Source organism: Hyla sarda, chromosome 4 (genome assembly GCF_029499605.1).
Source record: "Hyla sarda isolate aHylSar1 chromosome 4, aHylSar1.hap1, whole genome shotgun sequence".
Classification (NCBI taxonomy): Eukaryota; Metazoa; Chordata; class Amphibia; order Anura; family Hylidae; genus Hyla; species Hyla sarda.
In genome coordinates this window covers 26,122,895-26,136,770 of record NC_079192.1, presented here as the reverse complement: position 1 = coordinate 26,136,770, position 13,876 = coordinate 26,122,895, and the positions used below count along the sequence as shown (strand labels likewise).

The 13,876-nt window shown below is 41.9% G+C and overlaps 1 protein-coding gene across 1 annotated transcript in view; it reads left to right on the top strand.

The window, feature by feature from the left end:
• Positions 1-13,876, top strand: part of LOC130367654 (mucin-3B-like) — a 59,766-nt gene that overhangs the window by 23,657 nt on the left and 22,233 nt on the right. The window contains exons 3-6 of the mRNA XM_056570210.1: positions 6,371-6,472; positions 8,597-8,718; positions 8,803-8,861; positions 13,239-13,390. Coding sequence (XP_056426185.1) covers positions 8,665-8,718; positions 8,803-8,861; positions 13,239-13,390 — 265 coding nt within the window. The 5' untranslated portion in view covers positions 6,371-6,472; positions 8,597-8,664. The remainder of the gene's footprint in view (positions 1-6,370; positions 6,473-8,596; positions 8,719-8,802; positions 8,862-13,238; positions 13,391-13,876) is intronic.

The window sequence follows — 13,876 nt, the reverse complement described above, 5'->3', positions numbered from 1 at the left end:
ATTCATGGATAACCCCTTTAAGTTACATTAGGAAAGTCACTGATGAGCCACACACAAGAGCAGAGGTGACCGGAAGTGACATTCTATATGGAAAGCATTAAGATGGGGAGCATAAAAGCCATTTACCCTCACTATAATACTACCAGGAGGGAAATATACAGTATATACCCAGGTTATACCAGCATGGTCCATATCACTATATACAGGAGATATATAACTTATACCAGCTGTACATATATATTATATACTGTATATACCCAGGTTATACCAGCACAGTCCATATCACTATATACAGGAGATATATAACTTATACCAGCTGTAAATATATATTATATACAGTATATACCCAGGTTATACCAGCATGGTCCATATCACTATATACAGGAGATATATAATTTATACCAGCTGTACATATATAATTATATACAGTATATACCAGGTTATACCAGCATGGTCAATATCACTATATACAGGAGATATATAACATACCAGTTGTACATATATAATTATATACAGTATATACCCAGGTTATACCAGCATGGTCCATATCACTATATACAGGAGATACATAACTTATACCAGCTGTACATATATAATTATATACAGTATATACCCAGGTTATACCAGCATGGTCCATATCACTATATACAGGAGATATATAACTTATACCAGCTGTACATATATATATTATATACAGTATATACCCAGGTTATACCAGCATGGTCCATATCACTATATACAGGAGATATATAACTTATACCAGCTGTACATATATATTATATACAGTATATACCCAGGTTATACCAGCATGGTCCATATCACTATATACAGGAGATATATAACTTATATCTGCTGTACATATATAATTATATACAGTATATACCCAGGTTATACCAGCATGGTCCATATCACTATATACAGGAGATATATAACTTATACCAGCTGTACATATATAATTATATACAGTATATACCCAGGTTATACCAGCATGGTCCATATCACTATATACAGAAGATATATAACTTATACCAGCTGTACATATATAGTTACATACAGTATATACCCAGGTTATACCAGCATGGTCCATGTCACTATATACAGGAGATATATAACTTATACCAGCTGTACATATATATTATATACTGTATATACCTAGGTTATACCAGCATGGTCCATATCACTATATACAGGAGATATATTACTTATACCAGCTGTACATATATCATTATATACAGTATATACCCAGGTTATACCAGCATGGTCCATATCACTATATACAGGAGATATATAACTTATACCAGCTGTACATATATAATTTTATACAGTATTAGTGGTCTGCAAACTGTAGTCCTCCAGATGTTGCAAAACTACAACTCCAAGCATGCTGGGAGTTGTAGTTCGGCAACATCTGGCTCTAAAGATGTTGCCGAACTACTACTTCCAGCATGCCTGAGATGGTTTGGGAGTTGTGGTTTTGCAACAACTGGAGGCACACTGGTTGGGAAACATTGTCTGTTTCCTAACTCAGTGTTTCCCAACCCGTGTGCCTCCAGCTGTTGCAAAACTATAACTACCAGCATGCACTGATAGACTGTGCATGCTGGGAGTTGTAGTTTTGCAACTGCAGGAGCCCCCCCCCCCCCCCCCCCCCGTGAATGTGCAGTGATATCAGGCTGCAAGTTTGCGATGCAGCAAATATTGCGCGGCAGCTCAAACTCACAGCGGGAAACTCGCTGTAATCCCCCGCCCATGTGACTGTACCCTAAAAACACTACACTACACTAACACAAAATAAAATAAATAGTAAAAAACACTACATATACACATACCCCTACACAGCCCCCCTCCCATCCCCAATAAAAATGAAAACGTCTGGTACGCCACTGTTTCCAAAATGGAGCCTCCAGCTGGTGCAAAACAACAACTCCCAGTATTGCCGGACAGCCGTTAACTGTCCAAGCATGATGGGAGTTTTGTACTCAAGTAGAAAACAGACATGGTGCACATCTACAATCTTGCACAATGATCCAATTGCTTCTCAGCATAATTTCAAAAACTATCAGGTTGTTAGTATATACGTACTGATCAAAAAGTACAAAGCCCACTCGCCACGTCAAGGCCACCTATTTAGAGTGGGTCCCTAACGTCCCTAGCATAAAATGGCGTAGCACTGGCCGGCGACCACCACTGCCGCGACACCAGTGCCCACAGGGGGAACGTTTGAACATGTTGTCTGCACTCTTCCCCACCCCCTCAGCCCAACCCTATATAAGTAGTAGTTAGCTACACATGGGCCTTTTCTTTCCTGGCAGCCTCCCAGTCTGACTGGGAGAGCATGGTAAGTGTGCTATAACATCCTGTTCACACTGGTGTGGTGCTGTGCGGCGTCCGTTGCTGCCGTGGCGCCGTGTCTGCGGGGGGGTGCGACCAATGGACTGGTTTGAGTGGCGTTGGGGCCGCTCTGCCAGTGGGTCGTTTCCCCTGTGGGCACTGGTGTCGCGGCGGTGGTGGTCGCCGCCCAGTGCTACGCCATTTTATGCTAGGGACGTTAGGGACCTACTCTGAATAGGTGGCCTTGACGTGGCGAGTGGGCTTTGTACTTTTTGATCAAAAAGTATATACTAACAACCTGATAGTTTTTGAAATTATGCTGAGAAGCAATTGGATGATTGTGCAAGATTGTAGATGTTCACCATGTCTGTTTTCTACTTGAGTACACATGATGGGAGTTTAGCAACAGCTGGAGGCACCCTGTTTGGGAATCGCTGGCGTAGAATACCCCTGTGTCCACCCCTATGCAAATCCCTAAATCAGGCCTCAAATGCGCATGGCGCTCTCTCACTTCGGAGCCCTGTCGTATTTCAAGGCAACAGTTTAGGGCCACATATGGTGTATCGCCGTACTCGGGAGAAATTGCCTAACAGATTTTAGGGGGCTTTTTCTCCTTTAACCCCTTATGAAAAGGTGAAGCTGGGGTCTACACCAGCATGTTAGGGTAAAAAAAAAAATTTACACTAACATGCTGGTGTTGCCCTATACTTTTCATTTTGACAAGAGGTAAAATTTGTAATGCAATTTCTCCCGACTACGGAGATACCCCATATGTGGGTGCAAAGTGCTCTGGGGCGCACAACAAGGCCCAGAAGGGAGAGTGCACCATGGACATTTGAGGTGATTTGCACAGGGGTGGCTGATTGTTACAGCGGTTTTGACAAATGCAAAAAAAAAACACATATGACCCCATTTCGGAAACTACACCCCTCACGAAATGTAATGAGGGGTGCAGTGAGAATTTACCCCCCCCTGGTGTCTGACAGATCTTTGGAACAGTGGGCTGTGCAAATTAAAAAATTTGTACAGCCCACTGTTCCAAAGATCTGATAGACACCAGTGGTGGAATAAATGCTTACTGTACCCCTTGTTACGTTCCTCAAGGGGTCTAGATTTCAAAATGGTGTGCCATGTTGGGGTTATTTTGCTGTCCTGGCACCATAGGGGCTTCCTAAATGCGACATGCCCCCCGAGCAAAATTTGCTCTCAAAAAGCCAAATATGACTCCTTCTCTTCTGAGCATTGTAGTTTGCCCGTAGTGCACTTCAGGTCAACTTATGGGGTACCTCCATACTCAGAAGAGATGGGGTTACAAATTTTGGGGGGTATTTTCTGCTATTAACCCTTGCAAAAATGTGAAATTAGGGGGGGAAACACACATTTTAGTGAAATATTTTTTAAACATTTTTTACATATGCAAAAGTCGTGAAACACCTGTGGGGTATTAAGGCTCACTTTATACCTTGTTACGTTCTTCAAGGGGTCTAGTTTCCAAAATGGTATGCCTTGTGGGGTGTTTTTGCTGTTCTGGCACCATAGGGGCTTCCTAAATGCAACATGCTCCCCAAAAACCATTTCAGAAAAACGTACTCTCCAAAATCCCCTTGTCGCTCCTTCGCTTCTGAGCCCTCTACTGTGCCCGCCGAACACTTTATATAGACATATGAGGTATGTGCTTACTCGAGAGAAATTGGGCTACAAATATAAATATAAATTTTCTCCTTTTACCCCTTGTAAAAATTCAAAAATTGGGTCTACAAGAACATGCGAGTGTAAAAAATGAAGATTGTGAATTTTCTCCTTCACTTTGCTGCTATTCCTGTGAAACACCTAAAGGGTTAAAAGCTGACTGAATGTCATTTTGAATACTTTGGGGGTGTAGTTTTTATAATGGGGTCATTTGTGGGGTATTTCTAAGATGAAGACTCTTCAAATCCACTTCAAACCTGAACTGGTCCCTGAAAAATTTTGAGTTTGGAAATTTTGTGAAACATTGGAAAATTGCTGCTGAACTTTGAAGCCCTCTGGTGTCTTCCAAAAGTAAAAACTTTCCAATTTTATGATGCAAACATAAAGTGGACATATTGTATATGTGAATAACATTTTGTATTTTTTTTTGGAATATCCATTTTCCTTACAAGCAGAGAGCTTTCAAAATTTTCATAAAATTTTGGGATTTTTCACCAAGAAAGGATGCAAGTATGGACAAAATTTTACCACTATGTTAAAGTAGAATATGTCACGAAAAAACAATCTCGGAATCAGAATGATAACTAAAAGCATTCCAGAGTTATTAATGTTTAAAGTGACAGTGGTCAGATGTGCAAAAAATGGCCGGGTCCTAAGGTGTAAAATGCTGGGTCCTTAAGGGGTTAAACATCATCCCCACCACTCCTCTCTTCCTTGTTCCTCCTCAGCACATCCACATGATGCCTTACAGTATCCCCACCACCAGTTCTACTAGTGCTATGCTCGGCCACTGCATTCGTCTCCACCACCTCAGCAACACTCTCCAAAGGCTGACCTTGACATAACTCCTCCTCGTGGCTAGTGCTATCCTTCTGCGTAGCTGTAGGGGGGAATGAAAAGACAGAGATGAGGAAACAGAGCATCTAGGACAGACATTTCCACCATGCTATGTGACGGTAGTCGAGGAGCAATCCACTCACTGTCATATTGTCTGTCTCTTCATTCTCCCCCTGAGAAGAACCAAGACTCACCCTTTCTAGGATAGCTGTATAATCCTGTGAAACCGCACAACCTCTGGCAGGCAGTGATAACTTGGGACAGCTGAAGCAGCTGCTACTACTACCACCTACATAAAGAAATAAATGAAAATTGCTGTATTGAGAAGATAATGCTGACTTCTTCTCGGCAGACCCAGCTCTTCTTTAGCTCCTGGTATTATAGTGTCAGGAGGACATTATGGTGGGGCCTTACTAAGAACGGCCTTTGTATAGGCTAGACTTACGTAAAAGCTTGTCCATATCAGCTGCCCTGGATTGATAAAGAGGCGAACAGGCCTAGTGGCCTCTAAATAAAATTCGGAGAAGGGAAGGAAAAAATCCTCCCGAGAATGAAGTGCTGTCAGCGGCACTCTCCTCCGGGTGCTTGGGGACTATTTAGCAAATAGCCGGCAAGAGGCAGACTTAGTAGAAAAATAACAAAACATTTATTTTCTGAAAGCACGCAGGTGAACGACGCGTTTGAGGGGCAGGACCTCCTATTCGTCAGTGAAAACCTGGTGAAGAGTGGGTCCCAACCCTCGAAACGTGTCGTTCAGCTGTGTGCTTTCAGAAAATAAACGTTTTGTTATTTTTGATACTAAGTCTGCCTCTTGCCGGTTATTTGCTAAATAGCCCCCAAGCACCCAAAGGAGAGCGCCGCTGGCAGCACTACATTCTCGGGAGGATTTTTTCCTTCCCTTCTCCACATTGAACAGACCGTCCTCCACCAGCTGGATACGGGACCAGTGTGGGAGTACTCCTCTGACTTACCACTTACTGTGGAACCAAGCCATTCATGGTGTTGTGCTCATAGTACAACACCTACAGGTGAACAAACCTTCATTTCTATTTACGTAGCATTTTTTCGGAAAAGGATAACTGCGCTTAGATGCGCATTGGTCTATTCTGTTTTTTCTCTTTCACAAATCTCTGAATAAAATTTGGCGCATATGAGGGTGTCCATACGACAGGCATAGAAATCTATGAGAGTTTGGAGCTTGGAGTTCAGCTAAACTTTATATAAATTCGACTAATGACAATGTCATACCTCCCTTATCTAAAGCTCCACCCCTTCAAACTAAGCACCACCCCATTGGCAGTGGCAAAAAGTTGCTAAATTCCCCATATGCTCATCCATATGCTCTTAGTCTATATAGCAAAGCTAACAAGTGACTGATGCAGTAGTGAAAACCTTGTGTGTCACCAACCAATAGGCTTTTGTAACCCAAGTTAGAACAAAAATTCAGTTATGCATTTATCCAAATAATTAAATTCTCCCAGTTTACTATTCTTTTTTTTTTTTTTTTTGACAGATAGATGTCTAAACGGGGGAATATATGATGGAATTAAATGCATTTGTCCAGATATTTACTATGGTCCAATTTGTGAAACTATCGTAGATAGACTTCCTCCTGGTAAGTGCATATCTACCTGACTATATTTGATTTATCTGACCAATGTTATCTATGTATTTATGAAGAGCTTGTGATGGTCTAGTGGTGGGACAGTATAACATAGTTTGTAAGGTTGAAAAAAAAGAGTCCATCAGGTTCATCCTAAAACCCTACTGTGTTGATCCAGAGGAAGCCCCTCCCCCCCCCAATCAGAATAATTCCCAGGATCAACGTTCTATCCACATAAGTCTAGTATCTGCTGTGGCAATGTTGTAAGACAATAATTCTGTTGAGTTAGTGTACAGACCTGTCCATCTTACCGTATTCTGGCCAAAAATATTTATCTTCCTCGGCCTTGATAGTTATTCATTAATGGTGTCTAAGGCTGGAAAGTTCCTTCAAGAAAATCATGGTTGGAAAATAGTTGAAATATTTACTTATAAAATTAGATTTTGGTTACTTAAAAACTGCAATATCATGTATAAAAATTATGGATTTGGAGTTGTTGTGTTGGAATTAATTAAAACATGTTCATAAAAAGTTTCCTTTAATCCAGTAGAACTCTGAGAAGCCCTTGAAGAGAACGGTAATAGAATTATGAAAGCTTTATTTGCTCTTTAAGTTGCTTTATTAGTAGTGGGAAGAAAAAAGGTCCAAATTTTATTATGGTGTGAAAAATGTCTCCATAGGTCTTTATTAAAATAAATGGTGTAGTTTCTATTGTACAGTGTTCTGCTAGTTTGAGAAGTCTGCCACATCTCTTGAGCCAACTAGTCAGCTGATTTATGATGACTAGATCAAATGTCAACTTTGCTGCCAACAAAAATCAGCTAAGAAGTTCCTCCAGTAGGGGAGAGAAGGGCTGATAACAAATCTGTCAGAGAATTGCTTGTCCAATGGCCCTCACTGATAACAAGACACTGTAGAAAAAAAAAATTATCCATACATTTCTAATAAAGACCAATGGAGAAAGTGTTTTGGTACCATTAGGGTATGTACACATGATGGAATTTCTGTGCGGAATTTCGCATCAGAATTCCGTATGGAGATTCCGCAGCAGCAGAGTCCTATTGATAACAATTGGATTCTGCACTGTTCACTTGTCAGAATTTCCGGGCCAGATTTTTCCGGTGTACAAATTTATTACAGTGTCTGCAGACATTTTCTACGAGGACATTTTCCCTTGTAAACATAACCTTAGAGGTACAAGGCAAGAATTACAAAATGTATTTAGATGTCACTTTATAAAGATGTCACTTGTCTTTAAAGGGGTACTCCACTGGCAAGCGTTCGGAAGTGAATGCTGTTTTTGCGCCGTGGGGGTCGGCCACGTCCCTTGTGATGTCATGGCCACGCCCCTCAATGTAAGTCTATGGGAGGGGGCGTGACTTATGCCACGCCCCCTCCCATTGACTTGCATTGAGGGTGTGTGACCATGACGTCACAAGGGGCATGAACGACCACCACGGCTCAAAAACAGCGTTCGGAACATTTACTTCTGAACGCTGGCCAGTGGAGTACCCCTTTAAAGGGGTACTCCGGTGAAAACCTTTTTTCTTTTAAATCAACTGGTGGCAGAAAGTTAAACATATTTGTAAATTACTTCTATTAAAAAATCGTAATCCTTCCAGTACTTATTAGCTGCTGAATGCTACAGAGGAAATTCCTTTCTTTTTGGAACACTGATGACATCACGAGCACAGTGCTCTCTGCTGACATCTCTGTCCATTTTAGCAACCATGCATAGCAGATGTATGCTAAGGGCAGCATGGTGGCTCAGGGGTTAGCACTGCTGCTTTGCAGTGCTGGGGACTTGGGTTCAAATCCCACTAAGAACAACAATAAATAAAGTGTTGTTATTATTATAATAACGTCAGCAGAGAGAACTGTGCTCGTGATGTCACCAGAGAGAATTCCAAAAAGGAAAGAATTTCCTCTGTAGTATTCAGCAGCTAATAAGTACAGGAAGGATTAAGATTTTTTAATAGAAGTAATTTACAAATCTGTTTAACTTTCTGCCACCAGTTGATTTAAAAGAAAAAAGGTTTTCACCGGAGTACCCCTTTAAGACAACTGGTGTAACTACTTTGAAGACTTTTATTGACTTAAATCCCCTCCACATCGCTCTCATATTTTCTCCTGCAGTGAAGACTGTTGACACCAGTGTGAAGGTGGAGCTAAAGATCAATAATAGGCAATTTGATGAGAATCTGATGAACAATCAATCAGACGAATACAAAGAATTTGAGAAGGAGTTTAAAGATTTGGTAAGAAGCCAGAAAGACTAAGCCTAACATACAATTTCTTGTTCATGTAACATAAGTTATAATTTTTGTTCTTTGTTTATACAGATGAAAGACGTCTATTCAGATTTGGTCGGTTATAAAGATGTAGAAATTGTGGAATTAAAGTAAGTGTCTTTATTTAGGAACTTTTCACCTAGTCTGCGCTAGAGCCCTACATGGGACTGTTTTTTCAATCCCGCTCCCGATGATTTTTTTGACCAATCCCGGCCGCTCCTGCAGGGTGTTTGAGCCAATCCTGCCCGCTCCCGCTAACATAGGAATGTATAGACACTAACAATGCTCTGCACCCTCATATAGGAATGTACTATACATTGGGGTGCAGAGCATTGCACTCTAATGTCTATACATTCCATTATGAGGTGTCGGGGGGGGGGGGGGTGCAATGCTCTGCAAATACCACCATGTATATAGCAATGTGTCAATGTGTACACACTGCTATACACATGGGGGTATGTAAAGAGCATTGCACCCTAGTGTCTGTAGAAGACACTAAGGTGCAATGCTCTGCACATACCCCCTATGTGTATAACAGTGTGTGTAGTGTACACATTCCTATACAGGTGGGGGTTTGTGCAGAGCATTGCACCCAAGTCTGTACACTGTTATACACAAGGGGGTATGTCCACTGCAGACTGCAGAGCATTGCACCCTAGTGTCTGTAGTACAGACACTAGGGTGCAATGCTCTGGACATACCCCCATGTGTATAGCAGTGTGTGCGCACTCAGAGTCCTGCTATACACATAGGAGTATGTGCAGAGCATTGCACCCCAGTGTCTGTAGAAGACACTAGGGTGCAATGCTCTGCAGTGCACTTAAAGGGGTATTCCAGGAAAAAACTTTTTTTTATATATCAACTGGTTCCAGAAAGTTAAACAGATTTGTAAATTACTTCTATTAAAAAATCTTAATCCTTCCTGTACTTATGAGCTTCTGAAGTTAAGGTTGTTCTTTTCTGTCTAAGTAATCTCTGATGACACCTGTCTCGGGAAACGCCCAGTTTAGAAGCAAATCCCCACAGCAAACCTCTTCTAAACTGGGCGGTTCCCGAGACAGGTGTCATCAGAGAGCACTTAGACAGAAAAGAACAACCTAAACTTCAGAAGCTCATAAGTACTGAAAGGATTAAGATTTTTTAATAGAAGTAATTTACAAATCTGTTTAACTTTCTGGAGACAGTTGATATATATATAAAAAAAAAGTTTTTTTCCTGGAATACCCCTTTAACCCCATGTGAATAGCAGTGCACTCCTGACTGCCGAAGCCTTGGGTCTGGGAGTGAACAGTTACTTGTCTTGCATCAACATTGGTGGTAGTGTGGAATCGGATTTAAGCACGAGCCCGCCCCGGGCCCGGACCCTGGCCACGTTATACAGCTGCAGCTGACCTACCGGGCAGGTGAAGATGGAGCCGGAGGGTGGTTTGGTATTGACAATGACAATCTTCCAGGGCAGGCACGGGCTCCCTAAAATGGTGGTGTGGCAGGGGGTTTGAGGAGACTGGGAGTAACTGAGAGTCCGGACTCTGAGAACTTATTTTAATGAGGCTGCTGCGGGATTTTGCAGGATTTGCGGGGCCCCCAGGAATAGCACCTGACCACCCGCACGTATTGGGTTGGGTCCCGCGGGATCCCAATGCAGGGCTCTAGTCTGCACCCCACAAAGCCCATTGTAGGCTGTGTCTCCCCTAGAGTACACAGAGCCCCCACTACTTCTCCTTTCTTAGAACTCCTAATACCTTGCTGTGAGAGAGGTCCTGCAGGATCCTCTCCGCTTCTATTTGGGAATTGGAGACGTCACAGACATCAGGTTCCAATCAATAAAAAAAAGCCATATAAAAGGTATATAATGGCCAGAAATAGTGCTCCTCCTCATGTGTATACACAGACAGCTTATATTGAAAAGTAACAAAAAACTGAAGCTACGCTTCAAAGGGGTACTCCACTGCCCCAGCATTTTGAATTTTTTGTTCCGAATGCTGGCTGCGGGGGTCGTAACGTCACGGCCAGGCCCTACGTGATGTCACGCCACGCCCCCTCAAGGCAAGTCTATGGGAGGGGGCGTGGCAGCTGCCACGCCCCCTCCCATAGACTTGCCTTGAGGGGGCGTGATGTGACATCACTCACGAAGGGCCTGGCCGTGATGTCACTACCCCCGCAGCCCGCACCCAGTGTTTGGAACAAAACGTTCAGAACGCTTCGGGCAGTGGAGTACCCCTTCAAAGTACCTTGGCACATGCAAATGAGACCAAAATTATACTCTACCATACTCTAGATCTAGAACAAAGTATCGGGGGCACAGAGTCTGACGGCAAGGTTTAACCCCTTAAGGACTCAGGGTTTTTCCGTTTTTGCACTTTCGTTTTTTCCTCCTTACCTTTTAAAAATCATAACCCTTTCAATTTTCCACCTAAAAATCCATATTATGGCTTATTTTTTGTGTCGTCAATTCTAATTTGCAGTGACATTAGTCATTTTACCCAAAAATGCACGGCCAAACGGAAAAAAAAACATTGTGCGACAAAATCGAAAAAAAACCCGCATTTTGTAACTTTTGGGAGCTTCCGTTTCTACGCAGTGCATATTTCGGTAAAAATGACACCTTATCATTATTCTGTAGGTCCATACGGTTAAAATGATCCCCTACTAATATAGGTTTGATTTTGTCGCACTTCTGGAAAAAATCATAACTACATGCAGGAAAATTTATACGTTTAAAAATGTCATATTCTGACCCCTATAACTTTTTTATTTTTCCACATACAGGGCGGTATGAGGACTCATTTTTTGCGCCGTGATCTGAAGTTTTTATCGGTATGATTTTTGTTTTGATCGGACTTTTTGATCACTTTTTATTCATTTTTTTAATGGTATAAAAAGTGACCAAAATACGCTTTTTTGGACTTTGGAATTTTTTTGCGCGTACGCCATTGACCGTGCGGTTTAAGTAATGATATATTTTTATAGTTCGGACATTTACGCACGCGGCGATACCACATATGTTTATTTTTATTTTTTTTACACTGTTTTATTTTTTTATGGGAAAAGGGGGGTGATTCAAACTTTTATTAGGGAAGAGGTTAAATGACCTTTATTAACACTTTTCTTTTACATTTTTTTGCAGTGTTATAGATCCCATAGGGACCTATAACACTGCACACACTGATCTCTTATACTCATCATTGTTATCCCATAGGGACCTATAACACTGCACACACTGATCTCTTATACTCATCATTGTTATCCCATAGGGACCTATAACACTGCACACACTGATCATTGTTATCCCATAGGGACCTATAACACTGCACACCCTGATCATTGTTATCCCATAGGGACCTATAACACTGCACACACTGATCTCTTGCACTGATCATTGTTATCCCATAGGGACCTATAACACTGCACACACTGATCTCCTATGCTGATCACTGGCGTGACCCTGTGATCAGCATTATCGGCGCTTGACTGCTCCTGCCTGGATCTTAGGCACGGAGCAGTCATTCATCGATCGGACACCGAGGAGGCAGGTAAGGGCCCTCCCGGTGTCCGATCAGCTGTTCGGGACGCCGCGATTTCACCGCGGCGGTCCCGAACAGCCCGACTGAGCAGCCGGGATACTTTCAGTTTCACTTTAGAAGCGGCGGTCAGCTTTGACCGCCGCTTCTAAAGGGTTAATACCGCACATCCCCGCGATCGGCGATGTGTGGTATTAGCCGCGAGTCCCGGCCGTTGATGAGCGCCGGGACCGACGCGATATGATGCAGGATCGCGGCGCGATCCCGCTTCATATCGCGGGAGCCGGCGCAGGACGTAAATATACGTCCTGCGTCGTTAAGGGGTTAAAAAAGGGGTTATCCAGGAAAAAACTTTTTTTTTTATATATATATATATCAACTGGCTCCAGAAAGTTAAACAGATTTGTAAATTACTTCTATTAAAAAATCTTAATCCTTTCAGTACTTATGAGCTTCTGAAGTTTAGGTTGTTCTTTTCTCACTAAGTAATCTCTGATGACACGTGTCTCAGGAACCACCCAGTTTAGAAGAGGTTTGCTATGGGGATTTACTTCTAAACTGGGCGTTTCCCGAGACAGGTGTCATCAGAGATTACTTAGATGGAAAAGAACTACCTTAACTTCAGAAGCTCATAAGTACTGAAAGGATTAAGATTTTTTAATAGAAGTAATTTACAAATCTGTTTAACTTTCTGGAGCCAGTTGATATATATATATATATAAAAAAAAGTTTTTTCCTGGATAACCCCTTTAATATTGTTGTTTTTACATTTGTGGTCTCATTGGGCCTAGAACCTACAGCTGTCATCAGGTAGGAGATCCTAGAGCCAATACATGTAGAAATGGATGGAGGTGTTAAGCCTCCATTGCTATCCTCTCAGTTATTATTGCCATTGTGCTATTATATTTTATTGGTCAGCTACTGGTCAGCCGACTTTGTGAATGTTGAATCCTTTTTATATGTCAGGGCCGGGAGCATCATTGTGGACCATCTTGTGATTGTGGAGGTTGAATACAAAGAAGACATGACCATGGAGGAAGAATACAAAAACATCTTACAGCAAGTCACTGTAACAGTGAATACGGTGAAGGAATCTTTCCAGAACTGCACAGATGTCGGTGAGCAACAAAGTCTTCATCACTGTGGTTAAAATCAATGATATATTTGGGTTAAAGGGGTACTACCGTGGAAAACTTTTTTTTTTTTTTAAATCAACTGGTGCCAAAAAGTTAAACAGATTTGTAAATTACTACTATTAAAAAAAATCTTAATCCTTCCAGTACTTATTAGCTGCTGAATACTACAGAGGAAATGGTTTTCTTTTTGGAACACAGAGCTCTCTGCTGACATCATGTCACAGTGCTCTCTGCTGACACCTCTGTCCATTTTAGGAACTGTCCAGAGCAGCATAGGTTTTCTATGGGGATTTTCTCCTACTCCTACAGTTCTTAAAATGGACAAAGATGTCGGCAAAGAGCACTGTGCTCGTGATGTCAGCAGAGAGCTCTGTGGTCATGATATCAGCAGAGAGCTCTGTGTTCCAAAAAGAAAACAATTTCCTCTGTAGTATTCAGCGGCTAATAAGTACTGGAAGGATTAAGATT